At 56.8% G+C, this 14,188-nt stretch overlaps 1 protein-coding gene and 1 long non-coding RNA gene across 7 annotated transcripts in view; one reads left to right on the forward strand and one right to left on the reverse strand.

Annotated features, from left to right (window-relative positions):
• LOC147582875 (uncharacterized) overlaps window positions 1–14,182 on the forward strand; it is a 15,251-nt gene extending 1,069 nt beyond the window's left edge. Inside the window, exons 1-3 of one of the 2 annotated variants that reach the window (XR_015249594.1) lie at window positions 9,064–9,194; window positions 9,786–9,908; window positions 13,277–14,182. This is a non-coding gene — a long non-coding RNA (uncharacterized LOC147582875). Of the gene's footprint in view, window positions 1–9,063; window positions 9,195–9,785; window positions 9,909–13,276 lie in introns of those variants that run through there. The other variant, XR_015249595.1, reaches the window with a different exon arrangement.
• Window positions 8,791–14,188, reverse strand: part of DIDO1 (death inducer-obliterator 1) — a 50,856-nt gene continuing 45,458 nt past the window's right edge. For all 5 annotated transcript variants that reach the window (XM_086702665.1, XM_086702666.1, XM_086702664.1 and 2 more), the window contains one exon: window positions 8,791–13,319. In XM_086702665.1, coding sequence (XP_086558791.1) covers window positions 10,264–13,319 — 3,056 coding nt within the window. In that variant the 3' untranslated portion in view covers window positions 8,791–10,263. The remainder of the gene's footprint in view (window positions 13,320–14,188) is intronic.

A 14,188-nucleotide genomic window follows, 5' to 3' on the forward strand; every position in this document is an offset into this window, starting at 1 on the left:
GATGGCTCAGAGCCTGGAGCCTGTTTCCGATTCTGTGTCTCCCTCTCTCCCTGCCCCTCCCCCGTTCATGCTCTGTCTCTCTCTGTCCCAAAAATAAATAAACGTTGAAAAAAAAAAAATTTAAAGAAAAAAAAAAAAGCAAACCAAGCTAGAGCACTTATTTCCACACCAGACACAGAGATTAGCTAGAGGTGATTGAAATATGGAAGTTTAAAAAGCGAAATTACAAAGCCGCTAAATACACAGAGGGACGTGGGTAAAACCTTTGAGAAGATTCCAAGCGCGGCACCGACACAGACCACAATGCGCACAGAGTCACCAGGACCTTGTTAAAAAGCAGATTCTAATTCAGGCCTGGGTGGGACCCGGAAGCCACTTTCTCAGGAGCCCCATCTGATGCGCGTGCTGCTGCTGAAAGGACCTCGCTGAACAGCAAAATCACAGAGTGCTGTGTCACTGAGAAAGTAAACTCAAGATTATATCCGATTTGGTTTTTCACTTACTGGAATTAAAGACCATCGGCACCTACCACGTGTGTTTGTTTCTCATTTGGGTGGGGTTCCCGCAGACAGTTTTCGAGGCCTCTTCTGTTTAGAGGTGGAATATTCGCGAGAATGATGTGGCTTCACTGGAACTGGCATCGGAAGTAAAAAAAAGTGAAGAGAATACCAAACGTGCTTTTCTAAAGTCTAAGTGCAGCTCCCAGGGGTGCCGCCCACCCCCCGGGAGGCAGCCCCCCAGAGCTGTGAACCCCACCGAGAATCCCGGCGCAGCCCGGCATGCATGCGGGGAGTGAGGTCTCCAGCCGTGGCTCCTGTGAGCGAATAGCAGCCTCTGCCCCAAACAGGCAAGAAAACCGAATTTGAGAGGGGCCGGGAGAAGGGACTGCGCCGAATCAGCACGGCACACGCGGTCCTTATCTGGGGGAAGACCCACGGTGGGTCACAGAGTCAGCTTAGCGGCCGTGGACCCACCATTGAAAACCGAAAGCACACCCTCGGTGTGAGCCACGCTTCATGAGGGTAAGTGCCGCATGTGAAACCATCATAGAAACATACATTCTGTGAAACCGGTGTGACTTGATATCAAAACCGGATCAAGATGTTACAGGAATATAAAACCACAGAGCAATGTCTGACGAACAAACGTGCAAAAATCCTTAATAGAATCTTAGCAAATTGAATGCAACAAGATCTTTAAAGAAGAGTGATACATCACAACCAAGTGGGGATTACTCCAGTGACCCAAGTTTCGTTCACATTCGAAAATCAACCAACATAATGTACTGTGTTAACGGCCAAAAAAGGGGCGCCTGGGTGGCTCGGTCAGTGAAGTATCTGACTCTTGGTTTCAGCTCGGGTCGTGATCTCACGGTTCGTGGGTTCGAGCCCCCCCTTCGCTGGGCTGACAGCAGGGAGCATGCTTGGGATGCTCTGTCTCTGCCCCAACCCTGCTTGCATGAGTGCGCTCTCTCTCTCTCTCTCTCTCTCTCTCTCTCTCAAAATAAACTTTAAAAAGACCACAAAGAAAAAAAAAGTATGATAAACTCAAAATTGCAACAAGAAAAAAGAACGTGTTTGACAAATCTAACATCCATTTCTGAGAAAAACTGCAAAGCACGAATGGAAGGGAACTTCCTCAACCCGATAAAGGGCATCTGGGAAGTAACCACAGCGAGCATTATACTTAACAGCACAAGACTGAATGTTTTCCCCAGGTTAGGAAAAGGGCAAAGATCTCCACCATCACCACGTCTGTCTGACATCACACCGGAGTCTATGCAATACGACGAGCAGGAGAAAAGAATTCATAAGGAGACAAAAGTGCAGACAGTATGATCTATGTAGAAAATCCTACGGAACCTGGAAAAAAGCTAACAAGTGACTTCGGCAAGGTCACAGAAAAGAACAGCACACACATACCGCTGTCTTCCCATACACCGGCAGTGGACGTGTATATGCTGCCGTTAAAATACGATACGTTTACCACCACTCAAAATACGCCGAGGTCTGAACTTAACAAAACGTGCATCTGACACGTATGTCGGGTATCATACTGAACATCTTCCCTGAAAATCCTCGGTGCTCCGCCTGTCCCTCCCCTCCCCGCCCCTCAGGAAGCCACTGACTTCTCCGTTTCCATGATTTTGCTTTTCCCAGAATGTCATACGGTTGGAATCACACAGTGTGTAGCCTTTTCTGACTGGCTTCTTTCTCTTGGTAATATGCGATTAAGCTTCCCGCATGTGTCCCCAGGGCCTTGGGAGCGCATTTCTTTTTAGCCCTGAATAATATTCTGCTGTCTGGGTGGTCCACACCCACCGAGGGCATCTTGGCTGCTTCGAGTCTGGGCGATTGTGAATAAAGCTGCCATAAACATCCGTGTGCGGGTTCTTGTGTGGACGGAAGTTTTCTACTTCTTTGGGTAACTGCCAAGGACATGGCTGTGGATCGTGCGGTAAGAGTATGTTTACTTTTGTAAGAAACCACCACGCTGCCTTCATGAGCGGCCTCGCCGTTCCGCATTCCCGCCGGCCAGGGTGAGCGCTCCTGCCGCCCACGCCCTCGCCAGCGTCTGGGGTCAGAGTTCTGGGTTTGGGCCCTTCTGAGAGAGGTACTTGGCGGCCTTTGGAAGACTCCGTCACGGCGCCAGCCGGGTGGCGGGAGAAGCTTGCAGGGCTGGGGCGCTGCCTCTCAGGACGCACGCTCGGGGTCAGCACCAATTTATGATTCTCTTTCTCCACCGCCGGGATTCGTGGGTCTGGGAACCAAGGGCTGGAAATGGGGTGGCGCCTCTCGCTGTTCCCTCTGCTGATCCACTAGCTGGATCTTTGCTGCCCGTTCCTGCCACTTCTGGTTCTAGAAGAGTCAGTTCAAAGGGAAGAGAGCTTCCTCTAGAGGACGCAGTGATGGTCTCGCGGGGCTGTCGGCGGGGACGGCCACCTGGCCACTTCAGCCCCTCCATGCCAGTGAACGAACGGGCAAAGGAGGGAGACTGCCCTGGCCGGGGTGACCCGGCCTCCTAGCAAGGGCAGTGAGGCTGCTACTTGTCAGTGAGGGTCAGGAGAACACGCCTGAGATGCTGGAGCATTCCTGGGGCCATCTCTTGGTAACCCCCAAGTCCTGTGATTGAATCAGTGAAGCCACCACGAGGCAATTCAGGCGGGATCGCCGATAGTTCGGGCCCGAAGGAAGGACGCTCTGGGGCACCCACCAGGCAGGGAGTCTAGACCGGCTGAGGAGCTCCAGGACCAAGGGAGCATGGACTGGATGGCAAGGAAGCCAAGAGACCCTGGTTACGGCCACATGGCCCACTGCAGAGGTGACCACCCCAGGAGTGTCCCTTCCTGCTTCGGAGATAACATACATGTGTGTGCTTATTAACCGCATACTCTTGTTTTCTTCTGCCCTCTTGACCCTCTTGTCTGACATCGGGTGTGTTGAGAGTGGCTGACCTCATCCCGAGCTCCAGGTGGGAGTGTGGGCCAGTGGAGAACACCGAACTTGAACTTCGCCAGGGCAAGGAGGGACTGTCTCCTCCTGGGAGTGGGCGTACTTCCGGGATAGCTGCACCCAGTTAGGTGGGAGCGCCACTCTGCCATTGTGTTTGTTTAGAGTGTATGGTTTATTTGTTTTTATTTAAAAAAATTTTTTTAATGATTATTTACTTTTCAGAGAGGGAGGGAAAGACGGAGTATGACTGGGGGAGGGGCAGAGAGAGAGGGAGACCCAGAATCCGAAGCGGGCTCCAGGCTCCGAGCCGTCAGCACAGCGCCCAATGCGGGGCTCGAACTCACGAACCGCGAGATCATGACCTGAGCCAAAGTTGGATGCGTAACCAACTGAGCCACCCAGGCACCCTTGGAACTTAAGGTTTAAAAGGCGGCTTTGAGGGGCGCCTGAGTGGCGCAGTCGGTTAAGCGTCCGACTTCAGCCAGGTCACGATCTCGCGGTCCGTGGGTTCGAGCCCCGCGTCAGGCTCTGGGCTGATGGCTCAGAGCCTGGAGCCTGTTTCGGATTCTGTGTCTCCCTCTCTCTCTGCCCCTCCCCCGTTCATGCTCTGTCTCTCTCTGTCCCAAAAATAAATAAACGTTGAAAAAAAAAATTAAAAAAAAATGTTTAAAAGGCAGCTTTGAGCAGGCTTGGGGGCCAGTCTGGGGGCTGTGCTGGGGGCCGGGCTGGCAGAGCAGGAGGCCCTCTCCTGCATATTCCCAGTTCAGGGGGTCACCAGAGGCACTTGTATGTGAGATCCAGACACCGGAAGAGAAGCCCCCGCCGGCTGCTTTGCAGCACCGAGGGGTCTTGTGCGTGGCGGCTCACGTGGCTGGCATGGGCTGTGGCTGGGCTACGTGAGCCACGGGAACGCACCAGCACACGTGTCTCTCTCACTCCTCCCACCTTGGAGGCAAGGGCATCCTGCCGGAGAAGCCGGAACGACAGACGACCCCCTGCCCCGGCCTGACCTTGCTTCCCCTTGCCTCTGCCTGTCTCGCAGACTTGGAGCTCTGGCCTGTGGGGCGCGGACCACGGGCTGCCCACAGCATTACCCTGTGGCCACAGCGGGCAGGGTAGGTGCCATGAGGAGCCTCCCTGATGCCTGTCTGTCTGTCCATCCTGTATCCCTGTCTTCAGGGTCCTCTGTGCCCGGGATGACCCACGCAAGGAGAGATCATGAAGAAGCGAGTTGCGCCCACGGCACTCGCAGTCAGGAAGCTGTTTGCCGAGCGTCGCGTTGTCGCTGTGGTTTGTGAGCTTTGTTCGCTCCTCAAGGTGAACGAGGACTGAGGGAATCTGATAAACCTTTGTTACAGGTGTGAGTTTCATTAGCCACTTAGGAGGCTTTTATTAAGTATCTTTGTAACTGATATCTAAGTATTTGGAAATTTACTTTTTTAAGTTTCTTTGTTTTGACGTACATATACAGAGGGAGTACGTGGACAGGGGCGGGGCAGAGAGAGAATCCCAAGCAGGCTCCACGCTGTCAGCCTAGAGCCCCACGCAAGGCTGGATCTCACGAACCTCGAGATGGTGACCCGGGCTGAAATCAAGAGTCGGACGCTCAACCAAGTGGGGCGTTCTGCTGATGGAGCCATCCAGGCGCCCCTGGAAATTTAGTTATTATTAAATACTGATTATAAGGACGTTAAACATTTAATTTTGAGTTTAAATATTTATTTAAGAAACATCGTTCCCTAGATTTGTAAGACAAAGGAATGGGACGGGGAACAAAATGTGAGTTTCCCTCTGCTTGCCCAAAGATTTCTCAGCTATCAAAGTATTGATTAGTCAGACACATGTGCGCGCACACACGCAGAAGGAAAGACAAACCAGGGGAAAGTTCTAGGCAACCGCTTCGAACTTGCGAGAAATGAGAGTGAGCACGGGCTGGCAGAAGCCAGAGCTTCATGCTGCCCTGGTCGGGGGCAAGGTGACAGGCATCAGGAGCGGTAGCGGGGACAGACGGTCTCCAGTGACAGCCTGCAAAATCCCAACACGGCGAAAGCAGCCAGGGGTAGACCAAGTCCCTTCCGGAGAAATTCGGGGGAGGAGTTCCAGGCAAAGGGGCAGGACAAGGAGGCAGGATCCGCAGGGCAGGACAGACAAGGGGTCATCCAGCCGCGTGGCAGAGACAGAACGAAGGAAATGGCAGAGGAAAGACCCCAGGCCCAGGTCAGAGGGCGCCACCCCCCGCTCCGTTCTGTTTTTTTTAAAGAAGAAGAGATGTTCACTTATGGCTGTATAATTACAGATACGTGGGGGGTCTTTTCTGAAATCAAAGGCGAGTCACTGCCGGAATAAGGCTTTGCCGTATTCCGGGCGAACAAAGCCGGACTGCTGCAGAATCACCTCCAGAGTTGAGCTCCTTTCTTTTTGTCCCTGATGTGTGCGCACATGCATGGGTGTGAGTGTGCGTGAGTGTGCATGTGCACACGTGTGTGTGTGTGTGTGTTTGTGTATGTGTACAAGTGCAGCTGCGGGGGGTAGGACTCACCTCTGGTTGCTGCCAACGCGACGCCCGGCCTCCACTCTTCGTCTGGGCGACACGGCGTCACTTCCAGTAACCGTCACTCGCTTGGGCATCTTCTGTGAGTTTTGGCACTTGCAAACAGCCACGCAGCCAACACCCCACCCCCGTGACTCCCTGGTGCCGCTCCCCAGCGGCGTGCTCCCCTCACCCCAGCCCCATCTATCCCCGCTGTCACGTGATGGGCTGGTGGCCTCCGGTCTGGCTTCTCCCCCTCGCTCGACACAGCAGAGGCCCCCGCACCGCGGCCCGTGCCCGCTCGTGCTCACTTTCACGGCTGGGCTGCGGCTGAGCCCCGGCTGGGACATGCGTGGACAGAGGGGACTTCGGGTGGTCTCCTGGTTTGGGCAGTTATGAGTAAATCACTGTAGATGTTTGCTTACAGATTTTCGTGTGTGCAGAAGTCTTCTTCCGTGTAGGGCAGCTTCCCACCCTTTGAAAAACGGCGGCTCCCCAAGAAGCCCCTCCAGACTTTTCTCGGCGCTGGGCCCTTCGGAGGGCCACAGACCGTTGCAGTAGCTAAGACCTGTACCCCCAGAACCAGCCTTGGCCCCCACGGGGGTGACACTGCCCTGCGGATAACGCATGCTTTGGGGGCATGTGTCCAGCAGGGCGCCTGCTGGGTGGTGTGGAAGGTGACGGAGAAGTCACTGATAGGAACCGGGCACTGCCTGCCTGGCTGTGGCTCCGGCTGCCCTTCCTCGCCGCGGTGCTGACCCCTCCTCTGGTTTTCTGGCAGGCCCGGACTTGTTCCTGTGCAGCAAGGGGTGGCCGTGTGACACAGCGTGGCGACAAGATATAAGCAAAAGTTTCAACCAGGAAGGCAGATGGGGCAGGGCTGCCCTGCTACGGCTCTGTCTCTCATGCTGGCTTCCTCCCAGAACAGTGAGATGATGATGTCACGCCTGCAGGGGCAGCCTTCTTGCAACCATGAGGACAAAGTCACAAGCTGAGGACGGGGCTGTCAGGGACACGGAGGCCGCTCTACCCACTGGGACTGCCTGCCTCTAGGTGCGTGTGAAGCACGCAGACATACGCTAGGTGGTCTCTGTTCATTGGGCTTTTCCTAAATACGTGTCCTTGGTGATGCACCCGAACATCAGGAACACGTGCACATAAGAAAGGGGCTGGAAATACCGCTAGGAAGGCTTGTGTCTGGATGTTTCTGGATGACCACATTCACGGGGAGGGGACGGCAGATCTTCATTTTCTTCATATGCTCCTTTCATTTCCTACATGCTCCGCGGTTGATGCTTAGGACCTCACGGATCTACAGGGAGCATCATTCTCTTGAAAGGAGAAGATACAAACCTTGTCAACAATGGGAAAAATACAAAATGACTTAAAAATTTTTTTTTAACGTTTATTCATTTTTGAGAGACAGAGCATGAGCAGGGGAGGGGCAGGGAGAGAGGGAGACACAGAATCGGAAGCAGGCTCCGGGCTCCGAGCTGTCGGCACAGAGCCCAACACGGGGCTAGAACCCACGAGCCGTGAGATCATGACCCGAGCCGAAGTCGGACGCTCAACCGAACCGACTGAGCCACCCAGGTGCCTCCAAAATGTCTTTTGATGAATATTTGATGCCTTTGGGAATTTCCCAGGACAAAGCAAATTAAAAAAAAAAGATACAAGAATGTATAGAATCCCAATTTTGTAAACAAAAGAAAACAGAGGGGAAAAAGATTCAGGGAAGAAGGGCCGCATCCTCAAGCCAGACTCCTCGCTATTCGGGTTTCTGGAGACCCACGTGCAGCTCAGGGGTCCCGTTGGCTAAATGGGGTCACAGGCTGGAGGGGTGACGGGGGTGGCAGGCGGCAGGGTGAGGACAGAGCATCCTGGTGCCGTGGAGCGTGGGAGACACAGGCTCTGGGGTGAACACGACTGAAGGCAAACATCTGAGCAGTGAGCGTACGAAGGACTGAGAACTTGAAAACGGGGCCCGGTTTCCCGACGTTCCGGGGACACCCCTCTGACAGCACTGTGCAGGCCTGGGCGCCGTGCCCAGCCTCTTCGGTGTCCCCGGTCAGCTCTGGGTACGGCGGCCCTGCACCCGGCCAGGCCTGGCCCCTCGCGGTTCCCCGCAAACAGGCCGCCCGCCTCCGTGCGCCTTTGTGGGCCGTCTCGGCTCAGCACACTCTTCTGAGGCAACAGCGGCCTGGGGGGCCGGGTGCTGCCCCCTGCGGAACCCTCCTTGGTTGCTCTGTGTCCAGGGGCCCTCCCTGGTTTGCCCTGTGCTGGGCTGGGACACCTGCCAACCACTGGTGACAGGACACCCAACAGGACGGGAGCGTCCTCAGGAAGGATGGTCTCTCTGCCTCTGCTCACAGCGGGGCTGGGGACGTGCCTGCTGAGAGTGAGCTTCTGGGACACGGTCATCGGACTGAGGTCAGTTGGGGGGGCAGCTGGGTGCTGAAGTTCCAGGGCAACGCCCACGCCGTGTCCTTTGCCCCGGCAGTGGCTGCGTGTAGGTTTGGGAGCCGTTCCCCTCGCCCTGAAGGCACCGCGTCAGCCTGCCGGCTCGGCCACGGCCATCCACTCCACCCGCGGCACCGGAGCCTGGGCCACGAGCTCCACCACACCTCCAGGCCACGGCGGCCACGGCACCAGGCACCGCTCGAGCAGGCAGAGCGGTAGGGTGGGTCACCCGACTCAAAGTCGGGGGGTGGGGGTCGTCGGCACAGGGCAGGGGTGGGGGTGTGCGAGCTCGCCGAGGGGCCCCCCAGCCCGACTCCCGACAGGGGAAGTGACACAGGCGCGCCAGAAAACCTTCTGTAGATGTTTATTCTACTTCAAGTAACAAAACCTATGCAGTTCCGTGTTTTAATGTACAGTGATATAATACTTTGTAATATAAAATACAATTTACAGAAATTTCTATCAAGTAAACCTAAAGAAACACACTTGATTTTTACATTTGTGTATTTAAATTAGAAAAATGTGTTTTACATGTAAAAAACCCTTCGCATCGTAGGAGACGTTGGAACTTTCAGCACTCGGCTGCGGTGTCACCTGACGTTTGCTCTGGAATCCCAGTCCCTCCAAATCACTAAGTCCTCCGTGTTCTTACCATTTGTACGTTTGTGCTAGAAAGTGAAAAATCTGTAGTGATGTACGATGGAACAGACTCCAAAGAATGAATGAAATTCCCTAATTTTACACTTGCAAAAGTAAGTTTATGAAAATATAAAAAATTATCAAAGTGTATTTGTACAGTCAAATAAATTAGCAAGGTTTCCTCCCTCTCACGCTCCGGAAGTACCTGCAAATACGCCACAGAAGGCAGGCCGCTGTTTCAGCCAACAGCTTCCTGAGTTGTAGCTCTCTAACTACGATCACTGGTTTCCGTCCCAGACTTCACACAAGTACTGTTCCGCTTTCAATGACAAACTCTAAAATGCATCACGGGACAGTGTAACAGTCTGGAGCTGGTGCCCTTTCCCTGGGACACAGGAAGCACTGCTCAGAGGGTCGGGTTTCACAAACAAAATGTTCCTGATCGTTCAAGTCCAAGTAACCCCCCTCCCCCCACCCCCTTTTTAAAGTACACTTAATTGGCTTATCTTCTCACTTTCTTTAGGCTGGTAAAGGTTACACCTTTTTCAATAGATTGCTATTTAAAATGCAACAATTTCTACTTGGACAGATGTTGCTTTCAATCACGTTTTTGAAAAAAAATGTATAAAGTGATATATAAAAACTGAGCAAAACTAAGAAATGTTTTGTTTCCTGGTTGAAATTTGCAATTCAAATTTCTTTAGGACAAAAGGAAAATGCATTTGTGGGCTTTTGTGCATCTGACACCCCAGGGAGCGAGGAGAAAGCAGGCCACCTGCCCCCGAGCACTACACCTGTGACAACAGCTTCTGGAAACAGAAATACAGGTGAGAGGTCAGCGAAGGTATGGCTCTAGGGTCCACTGAAATTCCCTTAAAAGTTACTAGACTCAAGTTATTGGAAAAGATAACTTTATAATTTGAAAAAGCAATATGCTTCTGTAGACGCTTTCCCATTTCAGTGATTTTAAATGGAAATATTCAGTTCTTAGTTTTGTTTTTTTTTAAAAAGCAACAGAATTGTAAAGATGTGAAATTTTGTAAGAAACCACTATACACAAAATTACAGCAATCGTCGAAGTCCAGAACGTTCTATTCTGCATCGCAGTTCGTAGCTCTCTGCACACCCAGGCGCTCACCACGACCCGGGCGCCGGCCCCGCGGGAGCGTTGCGCGGCCGGCGCTAGGTCTGGGTGGCGGGGGTGGCGGCCCGAGGCGCCTCGGCTTTGGGGTCCCGGGCGCCCTCCTTGCTTTTGCTGCGGTCCTTGCGCTCCCGGCCGTGCTCGCGGGTGCGGTCCCGGCCGCGCTCCCTGCTGCGAGACCTCTCCCGCTCCCGCCGGCGCTCCCGGTCCCGGTTCCGGCTGCGCTCCCGGCTCCGGCCCCATTCGGCCGCCCGCTCCGGCTCCCGCCCTCGGTCCCTGTCGGCGCCGCGCTCCCGACTCCGGTCCCACTCGCGGCCCGGGTCCTTGTCGCGGTGACGGCCCCGCTCGTGGCCCCGGTCCCAGTCCCGCTCCCGGCTCCAGCGCCGCCCCCGCTCCCGCCGACGCTCCTCCAGGGCCCTGCCCGGCCGGCTCTCCGGCGGCGCGGCCTCGGGCTCCTCCAGCGGCTTCTCTTTGGGCCCGGCTTCGAACCGCTCCCTCTGCCGCCCTTCAAAGGCCTGGCTTCTGTACTCGTGGCCCTTGCCCTCGCGGAAGTCGGCCTCGGGGCCCTGCGCGGGCGCCTCGTCCCAGCGCTCCGGCCGGTGCGGCGGCGGGTGGCTGGGCAGCTCCAGCAGCGGCCTGGGGGCCGGCTTCAGCCCCGGGGCCGGCGGGCCCTGGAAGTGGAAGCGGGGCGGTGCGGGCTCGCTCTTCTCGGGGAAGGGCGCTGACCCTCTCGGCCCGCCGAACGGCAGGGGCGCTGGCGCCCGGGGGCCGGCGAATCTTGGGGGCGAGCTCACCCTCTGCTCCTCGAACTGCTGAGGCTGGATCCCCCTGGGCCCCGGCATGAAGTTTGGTGCCTGGGCTCTGGGTCCTTCGAACTGACCGGGATGCGGCCCCCTCGGGCCCACGAAGTGGCCGGGCGGGGGCCCTCTCTGACCTCCAAACTGAGAGGGAGGGGGACCTCCTCTGGGGCCCTTAAACTGTGACAGCAGAGGCCTCCTCTGGCCTCCGAACTGGAAAGGCGCCGTGCCTCTGCCCGCCATGAAGGGGGCTTGTTCTGGTCCCTCGAACTGAGAGGGGGGGCCGGCCATCTCGTCGTACGGGCCGTCCTGGAACTCCCTCTTCTCCCCGTGGGGGTCCTTCCGGTCTTCGAATTGGGGTGCTGCTCCCCTGGGCCCCCCAAGGTGGGAGGGGGAGGGGCCCCTGCTGTCCCCGTAGGGAGGGGGCCCGTGTGGCCCTGACAACAAGGAAGGAATGGGCCCCTTCTGAGCCCCGAACCTGGCTGGCGGAGGCCCCCGTGGCCCATCGCTATTGGAAACCATACTCTCCTCTGAGAAAGGAGGAACGGACCCCCTCGGTCCTGGGAAACTGGGGCCATGAAGCCCAGACGTTCCGAAAGCACGTGGTGCCGGCTCCCGCTGGCCCTGGGGCGCGGGCGGAGGGCCCCCCACCCTCTGTCCAGGTGCCGGGAGAGTGGCGGCCCCCTCGCCAGGTCTGCACTGCGGCTCCCTGTCTCCTTCAGGCTCGACGGTCGGGTGGTCACTTTTCTCGGCAAACGGAGCGTTCCTCGGATCCTCGTACTGGGACGAGCCGAGCGCTTTGTCCTGAGAGGCACCAGAGAAAGGGTCCCTCCCGCCGGCAGAGGGGAAGCTCTGGGCGTCGCCGTGCAAAGGGAAGCCGGGCTGAAAGGCGGCTGCGCCGGGGGGCGTGGGCAGCAGCACCTTGCGGGCAGGTCTGGAGCCTGCTGAGGGGGCGCCACCGTCCACGGGCGGTGGGACCGGGCTCGCGGGGGGGTGTTCGCGCTTGGGGCCGTCTGGCTTGGCCTGCGGGGCCGCCTCTGCACCCTCCTCCCGGGCCGCGGGCGGCCTGGAGCCGGCCTCACCCTCGCCGTGCTCTGTGGCCAGCCGCCGGGCCTGCCGGGGGTCCCGGTTCTGCCGCGGGTCGCAGCCGGGGCCGGGGCCCGCCCCCGCAGGGGCGCCGGGGAGTGCCGGCGGGCGGCACGCGACCTGCTGCTCCGGCGGGAACAGCTCGGCCTGGGGCAGGGACTTCGGGGGCGGCGACAGCAGCGCGTCGGCCACGGAGAAGTGCGCCATGGAGGCCCCCACGGCGGCCCTCTGCTGCCGGAGCGCGGCTTCCTGCTCCTCCACCTGCCTCCTCTGCTCCTCAATCTGCTTGTTGAGCTCTTCGATCATCTGCTGCTGCTCGACCAGGGAGGGGGCCGCTCCGGCGGCCGTGGGCTCGCCGGGCCTCTCGGCGGAGCCGCCCTTCCCGTCCGCACACATCCTGTTGGGCAGGTCGTCGATGGCCACCTTGGCCTCTTCCAAGATGGTCTCATCCTCCGGGTCATAGGCCACCTCCTCCCGCTCGGCCGTCTCTGGGGCCTTGTCCCCATCGGGGCGCCTCCCGCGCTCGAGCTGAGCGTCACAGGCTCTGTCGGGCCCGTACTCCTCTTCGGGGTCATACGGTCTGTCATCTTCCTCGTCCTCCAGAGCTCTGTCTCTTGAGAACTGACCGAACTGCTGGACGATCGGGTCCAGTAAAGGCGCCGCGGGCAGCCCACTGTCGGCCGTGGCTTTGGGGTCTTGGTGGGAGGCTGGTGTGGACCCCACGGGCTCTCTGGCAGGGGGGTCAAAGGACTTCTTCTTCCCAAAGAGCGTCTGCAGGATGTGTTCCAGGGGTGAGGCTGTCTTCGAGGTGGAGGGGTTGGCGGAGGGAGAGGCCACGGTGACGGCCGCAGTGGCGGGTGAGGACGCCGTGGTAGTGCTCGTGGCTCCTGGTTTGAGCGACGACAGGATTTTCAACACGGACGACGACGCCGGGGCACTGGGTGGCTCGGGCAGAGGGGGCGGCGGGGGAGGAGTCCCTGGGGGTGTGGTGCTGCCGGCCACGTCCCCGGAGCAGACCTGGAGCTTGGGGGGTTTCCTCTCAGACTGCGGGGCTGCAGGCACTTTGGGATAGACAGAAACCTCGGTTTCTTCTTGGGTCTGAAGTCGGGTCCGCTTCTCCTCTACCTTATCTAATTCTCCAGCACTTGAAGGGCGTTTTATTCTCTGACAGATCACCAACCCGAGGATGATGTTGGGGCGCGGTGACTCAAGACCTGAAAAACAAAACATTCGTGCAGAGTTCAGAATTTAACGTCAGCCGTTATTCTCCAGACGTAAACCCTGTCAAGGGCAGTGATGGGGCACGTTTCAATAGGAAGGAGGAAGAAACTCGCTGGCAAAACACAATCGAGTGTTTGAACAGCTTACTGCAAACAAAAGACCCCGGGGCACACCGTCGCCTCCGCCGTCCAGCCCCCACGTCACAGCCACAGAACCCAGGGCCCAGTTCATGAGTCAAGTCATCCCAATGAGCAGAGCCTACGTTACAGATTTAAAGATCAGATGTAATTAAAGCAATGGCACGACGGAGGAGGCCGGCGAGGCCAGCGTGCAAACGTCAGCATCTGCTGACCTATAAGAGATGAAGCATGTACGCACCAGAATTTTTTTTTTTTTTAAACAAAATCTTAGCTTTGTTCTTTTCCTTGCCTCTCACTACACATCAGAAAGGTAACAGCCCTTCCTGGAACTCACGCACTGCGCTACATAATTCAAGCTACACGTACGAATACCGAAGGTTCCATCAGGGAGCAGTTCCACGGCTTGTTTGCAATGATCCCCTCAGCACGTGCCATTAGGGAAGGTCACCCAGCTGCTGGCGTCACAGTTACAGTTAATGGGAAAGACCAAGCTGACTGAAAGGGCTATGATAAACACCCTTGTAGGTTTAGAAGGGAATTCTGTTAACATCAACAAGGGCCAAGTCCTGCTCAGTCTCTGTGAACACGGGACAGGGTGCTTAAAGACAAGGGCGGGGTGTTCCGTGAAGAGCAGGCCGCATGGAAAAGTTCCTGGGCACAGGATGGTTCTTAAAAATACCCATTTCTTAAATAAAAAAGGCTTACTCCGTCCTAAACTGTGC

The sequence above is a fragment of the Puma concolor genome, chromosome A3 (assembly GCF_028749965.1).
Source record: "Puma concolor isolate L17-30 chromosome A3, mPumCon1.1.hap2, whole genome shotgun sequence".
Lineage (NCBI taxonomy): Eukaryota > Metazoa > Chordata > Mammalia > Carnivora > Felidae > Puma > Puma concolor.